The 13066-nt window shown below is 44.1% G+C and overlaps 1 protein-coding gene across 1 annotated transcript; it reads right to left on the bottom strand.

Annotated features, from left to right (window-relative positions):
* Positions 1-629: 629 nt before the first annotated feature.
* Positions 630-10824, bottom strand: ZNF330 (zinc finger protein 330; the record flags this gene model as incomplete). The annotated part of the gene is made up of 9 exons (XM_084245708.1): positions 630-907; positions 2046-2163; positions 2947-2993; positions 6333-6437; positions 6887-7013; positions 8094-8173; positions 8715-8785; positions 8876-8895; positions 10705-10824. 9 exons carry the CDS (start codon positions 10822-10824, stop codon positions 630-632), a joined length of 966 nt encoding a protein of 321 aa, XP_084101834.1.
* Positions 10825-13066: the final 2242 nt, after the last annotated feature.

Below are 13066 nucleotides of genomic sequence, written 5' to 3' on the forward strand. Positions count from 1 at the left end.
GGCAGAGTAGCCACCTTTGTCCATACATTTAGGCATTAAAAACAGGTCCTCTTCCCGTTATTATTCTGTGGAGAAAGACATACATTGTGGAAAAAGAAGTGGATCAACTGCTAAAACATACACATCATGACCATTTAAGATTACATGAATATTTAATGAAAATTTAGAATATAACATCTGACTTTTATCCTGTGGATGTACAAGGAAAAATACAATAATTCATTTTACCCATTTCATTTTACAAAATCAGACAGAATGAATTCATAAGCAGTGTTTTTTGATAAAACCATCAAATTTGAAATTTACTTTTAAATATATTACCATCCTATTCTTTTATCCTGTATAGGTATATAACTGGCAAAACCTACTAGATTACTGTTATCAGTAAAAATCCAATTCATGATGCTTTAATTGTTTGATCAATAAACATCTGACATTTGAAAATCATTTTTCCTATGCAAAAGCCTGACGATCAGTTCCTATGAAAATCCTAGGCCCTACTCCATGCCCCAGGAAGCGAGACTGTCTTTTTCACAAGGCAAGTGCATGTACTCAGGAACAGCCACAATCCATCAAGCACACACGTCCCCGCTCCCTTGAGGGCAGGGCCCAGCGGGCCAGCAGCTCTCCTAGTTCTCCTGTTCCTCGTAGTGGGCATAGCCGCTGGCATAGGTCCTTCCTAAATTCAAATTAGTGAACAAATCTGATGACTCAGCATCTGAATCCTTTCCACCTTCATCTTCATCCTCTTCATCATCCTCTGCCTCATACTCATCCTCCTCCTCTTCCTGGTGGCTGGCAGCGTCACCATACTTCTCAGATGAAAGGTTCTTCCAATAGGCATCATACCCAGAGGCTCCGTCGCCCTCTTCACCCCCAGTCTGCCTGCCAAACTTGAGGGAACGCGCTACGAAAGACAGAAACAGCACTCTGTGAGTTCCAGTTCTCCACAACCCCATCTTCCTCCACAGCATGTAAAATTACATGAACCGGATCGGCTGCTTCTCACTCCCCATAAAAAAGCCAGCCACACCTTCCTAATTGCTGTCCCTAAAACTGAATGGGATAGAAAGCAGACCTTAAAACAATAGTCAGTTCTAGCCTACTCAGTCTACACACACATGCACACACAGAGGTGCACAAGTGACCGATGACAGTGTCACTTCACTAAATCTAGAGAATTAGAAAACAAAATAAAAATAGCACTCGCCAAAGATAAGTTAATGAGGCATGTTAAAACTAAATGCCCTTCATTTGACCAATTAAATTTACTTTGAAATCACACAAATCACACAAGAGTTGATTTCATGTCACTACATTTTTCTTGAGAGCTGTTTTAAAATTCAGTCATCCTGGAAGACAAGTATTTCATTTCTTCTGCTTCAGGAGCAACACAAAGCTGAGTGGAAATAATCAGCAGAATCATATCAACTCATTGTACAACTCTGACTAAACAAAGTACTGTCAGCGTCATTTAGAATTATCGTTCAATTCTGGCATGAGGCGTAGAGTCAAATATTATTTAACAAAATTGTGAGCTGCATTATGAGAAGCTTGTTTTTAGTGCTTATTCCGTCAGAAAAGTCATATAAAAACTATAACACAATGCCCTGCAGTAGTGACAGATTTCATAATAAGCACAGTTGCTCAACTATCACTCACCTAAGAACATGTTTAGAATGAATTTTAACTTTCACGTACTAAAGATTATAGCACTGGAATGTTAAGGATTCATAGCTATTCAATTATTAAACAAGGAAGCCTCAGCAAAAACAGGAAAATCACTTTTTTGGCTTTAAATTTCAGTATTTGCTATGTCATTAACTGAGGCAAACGCCGAAGAGCAAAGTGAATGATGGTATTATTTCTTAAGTTAAATTGAGAAATTTTACACACATATTTTCTGAGGCTATAAAACTCCATTTGTTTAAGAGAATCCATTCATCTTTTCAGAGAGGCAAAAACTAAAAGAGAGAGAGAAAAAAGAGATAACCAGTTCTGGCCTGAAAGCAAAACCACGCCACTGGGGTGTGGAGAGACCTTACTTGACATGCTGAGGTCCTTGGTCTCCTGAGTTTCATGTCCACACTTAGGGCAAGGAGGCTGTTTTCCTTTCTCCTGCTTAAATACCTTGCTCCTTGTATGCTCATCACAGAAACAAGCCTAAAAGTAAATTAAGTAAAAAAGTAATTCCAAAAAGAACACAATGACATTGTCTAGTATCTTGTAAAATAGGAAGAGACAGTGTTTCCAGGGCAGAAGTATGGCTTTTCCTGGGACTGGCCACCTCCTGATTTCAATTTCTTAAAAGAAATGGTCTTTGCCAGGACCCGCTGAACTGTGACCTAACAGAACCCTACGTGGGGATGACATGCAGACACGTTCACCCACTGCCCCACATACACAGAATCCACAAAGCCCCGACGACACATGGCAGACAGCCAGCCGTGGCCTCCTGGACACACAGGCTAGCCGGCAGACAGACAGGTGGAGGGGCCGCAAGCCACTGTGCAGTGAGGGGAGGTGCCGGAGAGGGCATGGAGGCAAAGAGGGGTCAAGCAAAGGTGCCGTGGAGGACATGAAGGCCTCGCTGAGCAGCAAGGGGAATGGAAGAACCAGATGGAGCCGTCACTACTCAAGCGCTCCTCTGCAAGTGCATAGCAACTAAGACAGACTCCCATCACCTCGGCCAGGACACTCTCCGTAAACACAAGGTGCAAATCACAGCTACGAGTCAGCAGAAGTGCACCCGTGTCACTGCCAAGGCAGGCCAACCGGACAACCTTCGAAAAGTCACTAAGCTTCCACTCCAACACCACAATCTCTAAAAGAATTAAACTACGTATTTTTCAGGTTCCTCGTGGATTAATCGTAGCTATGGGCTCGCAGACCGGTGGGGCAGGATGAGATTAAAAAAACCTAAAATAAAAAACACCACTCATGTACCTTACAACGGAGGCAGGAGTGCTGACCAAGCCGATTGCATGACACACCTGTGGGGAAGAACACAACGTCCAGGTCCAGATGTGGAAGGAAAACACAACTTTACTGTCTTAGCTCAATAGTGACCGTTGTTTTTAACCGTCTCAAAGCACACCCTGAGGGCACACGATACGGAGCCGGATCCCCAGCCAAAGGGCAGAGCGCCTGTAACTGCACCCCCAGCCTCTTTCACTACTACGGCTCCAATTATTCTCAGTTTCCTTCTGTTCCAGCAGGCCCGGGAGATGGCAGGCTTCATTAATCACATTTACAAAACTGCAATGGCGAAACATCATTTTTTTCTATGACATTGGCCGGAGCTCTTCATTTAAGCATGTAATAGTTAAAAATTAGAAAGAATAATTGCCTCCATTAATATGCATGTTCTCTCTAATGGTGCAGGCAATTGCCATTTTTTGCACAACGTCTGATAAGAGAATACACTTTCAGTGCAAAGAGAAACTATAAGAGAAAATACTATTGAGATAGACAGGTTTTTTTCAACAGAGGGAAAAAAAATCCCTAAATATTTTATCACTCTTTTTTTTTTTTTTTAATTTATACAAGCACTGGGTACAGTCAGAAGCATGGGAGGGTGAGAGAATTCACTAGAGCCAGAGCGGGGAACAGAACAGGCAGAGTGATGAAGTACACTGCGGAGGGGAGCAGCGGGCGGCAGGAGAGGTCTGCGCGCCATGTGGGACCCTCACCCGGTGGCCGGGGATCGAACAGGCGCTGCAGAAGCTGTGGGCAGCTTCACAGCCCAGTGCTCAACCACTGTGCCACCAGCGGAGACCCAATATTTTATCACTCTTTTAATCAGTAAAAGTTCACATTAATTTTGGTCTTTAACTATAATTAATGAGGGAAAAAAACCTCAAGTGCAAATGTATTAGAAAAGCATGTACCAGAATATGGGAAGGGAAAAAAGTAAGTAATGGAAGTACAGGGGACAGAAAAACAAGCTAGGCCTTACCCTGATAAAGTCCAAATATAACCTTCATTCACATAGAGATCTTGAAAAATTAAAAGGGAAATAAAGGAAGTCTATCTTTGTAATTAAAAAAATCAATCAGATGTTTCAAATTTGGAGATTGTTAATAGCAATATTTATTGTTTGACTGGTTCATGGAGAGTTTTTTCAAACTTTTTTTTTTTGTAACTCAAAGATAATGTTCTCAATCATGTGATTACTGCTCCTACCTAACCATGCTGCACTGTTCCACAGTAGGGCTGCCTTTCGGTTTGGTAGGTATTACTTGTCCTATGTAAAATAAGCCACAGCCAACTGAGCACTTAACATGTTGACAAATGTAAGCAGAGCAAATTGCTCCAATAGTAGCTATATGACTTCAGTCTAGGGGGGGAAAAATCTGAATCCCAATCATTTCAGGATACGCCTAGGGCGTTTCTGGTCCACTCTTCAGTCAAAAAAAGGACATTAAATACATTATATTAGTTGACCCAAAATTTTATAAATCTCTTTCAAACACAGTCAAAACACACATTGAAAGTATGAAAAGTACAAAGCTCCTGACCCAATTCCCCAAGCGCTTCTGACTTTTCCTACCCCCACCACATGAGTCTTCGATGTGCCACAAAGACACAAGCTAAGAAATTAACTTCTGCCTCTTGCTGTCAGCTTGACATCGGCGGCTCCCACAACTAGGGCGGTAGGTGACTCTGCCATCCCCTTCCCTCCGCAACCCTGCACATGAGTGCTCAGGTCCCATGTTACTATTTTTCCCAAGACTCCAAATCTTGGCTGTGCATGAAGAATGCCTTTCTCCCAGATTCTAAACATAGTTTTGACTTTCCCAGCTTTAGACTGGGGAATGCTTTTCATTTTAAATCTATTTTTACATTTTCAGAGTATTTTAAAAGAAAGCAGAGGTTGGGATGCTTCCAGCCTGCTGACAGGAAGCCGTTTTAAATTATAAGTCCCTACATCATTTTAATTACTTAGAAAAATAAAGGCAGAGTACACGCATGTGCATCGGTCTTTCTCTTAAGGCATCGTCCCCACTGATCATGCAGGTAAATGCGTATGTTAAAGGTTCTCTAAGCCTCCCAATTCATAGCTGTAACATTACAGCTATAAAATGACAGGACAAGCCCAATGAAGGGGTAGAAACAAACTTTTTATCTTTGGTTATTATGTACATGATTAGGACAGTATTTCAGAGAAAACACTTTCAGCACTGGATGGCACCTGGCAAAGAGTGTACGGCAAGGACAAAAAAGGCAACAAGAAAAAGAATCACTTGCACTAAGCTAAAGAAACCTAAGAATCTGCACTGAGAATGACTGATGTCAGACAGCAAAGTCACGATGATAATCTTAAAATCCTGTTGATTATTCAGTTTTTTTCTTGTACGGAACTGTCAAAACTTATTGATGGCACTAGATATTTCACTCATCGATGCTGTCCCTGGGGTTCAAATGCTGCAGAACACACAAAGTTCCCAAGCTCCAAATAAAATCATCCAAGTTTTATGTTATACATTCTCAAAAGCCTATGTTATACATCTCAAAATTGCTACATATTTTAAAATGTTCCTTTAATGTTTGAGAATTTCTATGAGTTGTGTTACGTGTGTCTTTTAAATTCATGACTTACCAAATCTGATGTTGTTCCCATTTAACAGATGAGTAAACCAAAGTTCTGAGAAAGGCTGAAATACTATCATTCATAAAGCACAATAGGAAGTTTTTTTAAAGATTATACTTTAACATAGGGATCTGCATTTCCTACCAGAACAAGAACCAAATTTAAGGAGATGATTACTTGGGGTGATTTAGTCTTTCTTATGATGGTATCTACTATTTAATGAGGGCTTTTTAAGTTCTAGGTACTCTACTAATGCTTTAGATGGAATCTCATTTCAATTCACTCTCTGATAAAGAAATTAGCATCTTCTTTTACTAGATATGGAACTTCAGGTTTAGAAAGATTTGAAAATTTCCCCAAAATCATACAGGCAGTAAATAAATAGAATTCAAGTAATTATTTGACTCTAAAACTTGAGCCTTTGAGGACGTGGGGGCGGGGGTGCATGAAAGTTAGCTGTTAAAATAACTTGGAGGTAAAAATGACACTTAGTGGTCAGGCCCAGCAACAGCACCAGTCCTTCAATGTCTGATCAATCTCACAAAATAAAGAACTGATCCAACCTCTGCCAACCCTGCTGAAAACAAGGGACTGTATTCTTTGAATTTTTTTTCTAGAAATAGAAAATTGAGTGATAGTCCATAAGAGGCGGCACGAAAAACTACATTCCTTTCTCGTTAAGTTTAACACTAATACTATTGAGATTCTTGGGCATAGAGAACATCCTTTACAAACTTACATTTAAATGTTTCCGCTTCTAAAACCTGGCAACTGGCTTGATGTTCAAATTGATCATCTTCACACAGGAAGTTATGACAAAATGAACAACTGAAGATCCTGCCTCCTATTGGATGAGAAAATAAAACACAGAGCTGTAAACACCAGAAATCTTAATTTAAAAAAACTCATGTCTACCAAACTGCTCCAAAAAGATGGCTAGTGATCTCAGATTTATACCAAATTAGTGCAGTAGTTTTGTTCTGGTAAAGGCTACAATAAAAATTGCCAAATGAACCGTCAAAAAGTATATTCCCACTTGCCCTTGCCACTCAGCCGCCCTCGGTGTGCTCAGACTCATGCTAGCCTGGAACTCCCCTCCGGCCCTGATAAACAATCCCACACTGAGGATTATTGGGGCATAAGTCATTTTTCCAGTTACATGCATCACCAAAACAATGCCGGCAGTTATCAGGATTGATAATTTCTGTGGGGAAAATCGTAATAAGGATACCCAGAATGCCACAAAGCAGCTTTCACTTACAGCAAAGTGCTCTGCTAGTCGTAACCACTCACCATGGTCCCAGACGCCTCGCTCACACTCCACGCACTCGGCGTCAGTCAGAGGGCAAGCGCAGGCGTGGGTGCTGAGACATTTCCTACCGTGGCAGACCCAAGCTTCACAGAAGTCACAGATTGCACCCTGCACCAAAGAGAAAGAAAATTCCCTGTCACCAAGATGTCTGTACCTCTACTTAACCACATTTATCAGTTCATCAAACCTCAGTGCTAGCACGTAGTTTCATTAAAGAAAGATCCTGGGGCCTCCCTGGTGGCCTAGGGGGTAAGTCTCAGTGCTATTATGGCTATGGCAGGAGTTCGATCCCTGGCCAATGAGCTAATCTCTGGCCAGCGCAGCAGACCTCTCCTGTCTCTCCTACTGCTCCCCTCAGCAGTGTTTTTCAGTAGATCTGCCTGTTCTGCTCCCCACTCTGTCGCTGGTGAATCCTCTCACCCTCTGCACCTCTGGCCTACACACCAGTTGTTCTACACAAAAACATATAAAATCTTAAAAAAAAAGAAAAAGAACCCTACTGTTCACTATACACACAAGATATATAATAAAAGGTGTGTCTCGTAATGGAAAATTACATGCTCTTGGAAGATTACTATAAATAAAATGTACTTTTCTCATTGACTAAAAATTGGACTGAGCATAAAATCATCTAATAGAATACAATAAAACTAGTTCAAAGGAAAATATTTTTTGGTGACAATGAGCAAAATGGATCACATAACACAACTGTTTTTATTATTTAAAGCAATGGATTTTCTTAGAAAATTCTACATGTAACAAAGGGACTATATAAGTCTGAGCTAAATTTGTATTTTTTAAATGCAAAGCTTTAAAGAAACTATGAACCCTAGCTATTTTGCAACTAGGTTGTTTATGTAACCAGGAAACTCTAAACCTTGGTTTTCAGTAAATGATATTTTCCAAAAATTAACATACATTAAAAAGGTACCACTTACAAATGAATTTTTTTTTGTTTCGGTCAACAAAAAGTTTCCATTCCTTGTCTCCCAATAAGAAAGAAGTCTCCAAAAACTCGTAGGTAGTAAGGGAAAAGCACACAAAGAACCTGCCACAGATAGTCCAGGTAACCCCAGAATGACTGAACACAAAGCTGTGCTCGCTAGTGAAGTATAACCCCTGGTCAGGACTCTTCTTGTCCTTGGAAACCAAAACGACTGGTCTGAGAGACAGCAACAAGCAGCTCACCACCATGGCCAGGCCAGTGCTGTACACCCCAGCGTGCTTGATGACACAGTCCGACGACTTCATCATGCATTTTGTTTTCCCTGGGAAAGAGATGCATCAGCACCATGAGTCTTGCAGGGCAGTAGAGCTGACCTTCGAACAATACAGGCTTGAAGTATGTGGGTGCATTTATGTGTGGGTTATTTACAAACAGATGACCTAAGCTTACAGTATTGACAAATACAGTATAGCACTGCAAATGTATACTCTTCCCTAGGATTTCCTTAATATGTTTTTTTCTCTAGCTACTTTATTGTAAGAATATGGTACATGAAGCACATAACATATATAAGTGTTAAACAAAATTTAGGATCATCAAATGTCTGAAGTCTGATGTTTTAATGTTTGAAACAATATGTTGGTAACCTTTACCTAAATTGCATCTGAATTATTTTAAGGCATCATGTCAAAGAGATAAAACCAAGACTTGATAGTTGTTCAGTAGGTCAAGTAACATTTTATTATTTTTTTTACGATGAGCATAACATTATTGTATAATGATAAACTCAAATTCAAGCTGACTAACTGCCAAACAAATATGTGAAGAAAGAAAAGCACGTGTCCTTCATGATTAATACTTACCACACTGTGCGCAAATAGGTAACTTCTGTACAGAATTACAAAAATAGCAGAATGCTCTATTCTTCTGCCGCCTTGCAAAATAAAAATTTTAAATAGTTAATATCAAACAAAAGGTCAAGAAAATCTATATTACCACATGTGATAGAAAAATAAATAATTACCTCTGACACTTGTCACATTCCTATAAAATATAAAACCAAGACATTAATGTTTCTACTTGCTGAAAATTACAGATTTACCTACATTTTAAAGAATAGCTTTATAAAATTTAAGGGGCACCCCAAACCTTCAAACCACATACACATGCATCTACACATACTTAAGCAACACAGGTATGCTCTGGAAACACCACACTAGAGGAAGAGTAGTATTTCCACAACGGAGGCTACATACAGTGATAACTGGTGTTTCTGAACGCAACTGATGACACACATAGAAAATCAAAATCCTAAAAGCGTCATGAAAAGCTCACCAAAACCTGATCCCTTACCACTTTCCAAACCTTAATGGACTATTCTCTTTAGAGTCAAGTCACCAATAGTCAGTCATCCTCAGAATAAGCTTCATACTGTGCCTTTTCTATGCCCTGACTTATTCTAACACTTTTCCCTGAAAGTCCCTGCTCACGGTCTTTCCTGTTTGGAGTCCCAGCGGTGGCCACACCCCCCACGAACTGGACCCCATCCACACACTTGACTTTATCACCTGTCAGCCCACAGCGCCGAGTCCAAGGATACCTTAACTGCAGCACTTATGAAGTCGAGCCCTCATTCTCGACATCCGTGTTTTGTCTGCCCCATGCTCCTGTCTCTAGAAATGACCCTGACACAGAAGGCGTCCCGACCACTGTTACAGCTCTGCTCTGTCACCTGCTCCCTCCCGCCCCGCTCCCATCTCAAAGCACCTCTGAGGGGTGGGAACGCACACAAACCCAAAGGATCAGAGCCCTCTCCCTCTCTGCAGGCCGCCACAAATGGCATTAGCCCCCCGAACTACCAAACTACCTGTGGCTGGGGCCCCTGATGGATGGAGCCAGACAGTCGGAGAAGACACAGCTGACCAGCAGCAAGAAGCAGAAGTCAAAGACGGAGTAACACAGGCACCCCAGGTCCTCGCTGCTCTTCCCCGCCCTAGCCCTGCCCAGCTACACAACTTCGTTAATTATTCGTTCAATAAACTCTTTCTCTTCTAAAGCTAGTTTAACTTGAACTTTTGTCATTTATAAACAAAATGAACCTTAAGTACTATCCAAAACAAGTGATCTGCACACACTGTGGAAAGAGGGGGGGAACAGTGTGTCACCCACGGACACACTTCCTTCCCACAGAGCCTAGGATAGGACACACAGCAGGTGCGCAACAAATATTTGGAAAATTAAGCCAGGTTGGACATTTCCTATTTGTTTGATGGAGAAAAGAAGAGGGGGAAAAAGGGGGAACAGAAAAAGCAGAGAAGCACAGAACTGGGGAGCATGGGGTGACTCAGAGAGACGTGGTCCAAGAAGACAGGATGATGTCCCGTCTGTCTTAAGTTTGACCCAAAGACGCCCGGGAGCGACCAGGACTAACCCACTCACTCGGGGACACAGGGCGGTGGGGCAGGAAATCAAGGGAGACCAAGAATAGCAGTGAGACATCAAATGAGTTAAGAATTACTAAGAGCAAACAATAAAAAGGTTCCAACTAACAGGACACATTGAGTTAAGGGGTATGAGGTTTGAGAAACCACAAAACCATGTTTCTTACTTTGTGTCCTTTTTAGTATCTACCTACCACCAACAGTAGCCAGCCTTGCAAGCCAGGCCTTACAAATAACAAAGTAGCAAAGATGACAGCTCCCAGGACTAGTGAAAACAAAGCACATGTCTCCTGCGTAAATTCAATAGACACAGCAACACTGGCCACGCTGCAGTCCTACTCAGGTGTGCTTGGCTATTTCACCTCTGCACCAACATCAGAAACAAAACAAACAAACAACAAAGACCGCTCACCATGGAAGCATTGCAAGGGTGTTTGGCTAAATCGATGGTGCTTCTGGACGCTCTCAGTTGCTTTTCCCGCTCCCGGCGGTTCTCTGCCTTCTTCCGCGCGCCCGTCTTTTTTTTGGGCATCTCCCCCTCCTTCTGCATAAGAGAACAGACTGCATAATTGCCTCACTGCGTCTAATATTTTAAGTAAAGAAACAGTAGAATGATGTTTTCTCATTAAATTTTAAACTCAACCTGCGTCATTCTGACAGTTAAGTGCATTTTCAGGCCTTTTATAAAATGTTAAGCACACATTATCGCAAATGCAACAGATGACTTTTTAAAATAAGGCACTTATGTGTTCTACAGAGCAAGTCTGAAACTGTAAACATCAAGAAATTTTATCCTAAAAGTCAAAGTAACTTTCTCTTCCCACTCAGAAAAAAACAAAGTTTCTGAGATGTTAAGTAATCTTCAAAAATCACTGTGTCAAGTTTTTAAAAAAAGTGTTAGGCAGGAAATCATTAGCAAGAAATCATTAAAAAATACTTTATTTATCCACTTTGTATCACTTGTTTGGACTCTGTGATCAGGCAGCCCGATGCTCCCAAGACCTGAATTCTAAATTTCCCCGTATAACATTTAAATAAAACATCTAATTGGCAAATGGCATCTAGAGAGTCAAACTATTTTCTCTAAAAATATATTCAAGTATTGTCACTGCCTGGCTTCCCTGAAGGCTGCCCTCTTCCCTACATGCCTGAGCCTATCATTTAAAAGGGTTCGTTCGAATTAATGTTTTAAAAGTCCATGCTTACCACCTACATGGAAACAAAGACTTAAAAAGATTCATCACTTGTTCGAAAAAACTACCACATTAAAAAAAATAATAATAACATTTTTTACTAAGTGACACACTTATTTGGCTTCTTATCCAATCTGAAGGCTGCGAGGCCCAAAGAGCTCAGCTTTTACCTCGGTGTCCCCCAGCCCGACCCTTCTTTGAAATACAAATATGAAATTTCTCAATATTCCTCAACACACACAAACATCCCCAAAGTGTTCTTCTAAGGGGGGAGTCTCAAAAGTCAACTGTCGAAATTTCTGAAGACAGATTTTAGCCTCCAGACCTTACTCAAGATGTCCCGATTGTAAATTTGGAAGCAGGGGCTCCACGCGCCCCGGCTGTGACCCAGGCCCCCCGAAGACAACCTTCTCACTCCAAAGGAACAAAGTGTCTGTGACACACGGGGCACCCCAAGAACGCGGGCCTCGAGCGATGTGCATTCCTCCTCCAAAAGGGAGTGACGCTTCGGTCCAGCAAAACCAGACACGGGCTTCACCTCGCGAAGCGGGACCGACACCCCTTGTCACAAGGCTCGCGGCCCCTCCCCGCGGCCGCGCCAGGCGGCGGGACACTGACACCCCAAAACTGTGGTCCAAGGGGGCCGGGTCCGGGCGCCGAGCCCGCGGGGCCAGCCCTGGCGGCTCTCACAGGAGGGGTTCAGGGGGCGCAGCGCGGGGTCCTGCCGAGCCCCGGGGTCAGCGCGGGGTCAGCACCCCCGGGGGGGCCCGTCCTCGGGGTGCCCTTGGAATCCCGAGAAAGTGAGGGCTGGGGTGCCCCCTCCCCGCTGGTCTGGCGGGCTTCGGGGCGCCCCTCCCCAGCGGCCGGCGGTGCGCCCCGCTCCAGGGCGCGCGGCCCGAGGGTCCCGGCACCGGGGCGCGGGGGGGGGAAAGGGGGCGCCGGGGCCCGGGCGAGGCGGTCGAGGGGCCACGCGGCTCCGGAGGCGACACCGCGCCCCGCCCGGGGCCACCCTCCCTCCCGGCGCCCGGGCCCCGGGCCCGCCCCGCTCACCCTCGCGGGGAGGCCGGGCTCACCCCGGGGCCGCGGAGGGAACGGCGGGCGGCGGCCGCGGCGGCAGCGACTCCCTCGCGCGGACCACGGCGGCGGGAAGAGCCACCGAGGCCCGGCAGCGGCCCGCGGCGCTCGGGAACGGGCCGCAGCGGAAGTCGCCGTGCGTCGGCGTCTGACGGCTGCGCGCCGGCCGGCCCGGCCCCGCCCCCTCCCGTGGGCCCCGCCCCTCCCGTGGGCCCCGCCCACTCCCGCGGGGCCCGCCCCTCCTGTCGACAAGGCCCCGCCCACTCCGCCGGGGGGCGGAGCTCCCAGTGCTGAGCACAGGGCAGTGGGATGCGGTTGCAGAAGGATGTAAGGCACAGAAGGCCCCCTCAGTGTTGTCTCCTCAGCAAAGGGGAAATCTAAAGGAAGCGACAACCCTAAAAGGAAGAGGGAGACGAACTCACACTAAGCAATGTCTTGCTTAGTTCTTTGGGAAACGTTCCTGTAGCAATGAGATTGCAAAGCCCCTAGGGCGAGGGCTGGGGGCCT

The sequence above is a fragment of the Talpa europaea genome (genome assembly GCF_964194135.1).
Source record: "Talpa europaea genome assembly, chromosome: 10".
Lineage (NCBI taxonomy): Eukaryota > Metazoa > Chordata > Mammalia > Eulipotyphla > Talpidae > Talpa > Talpa europaea.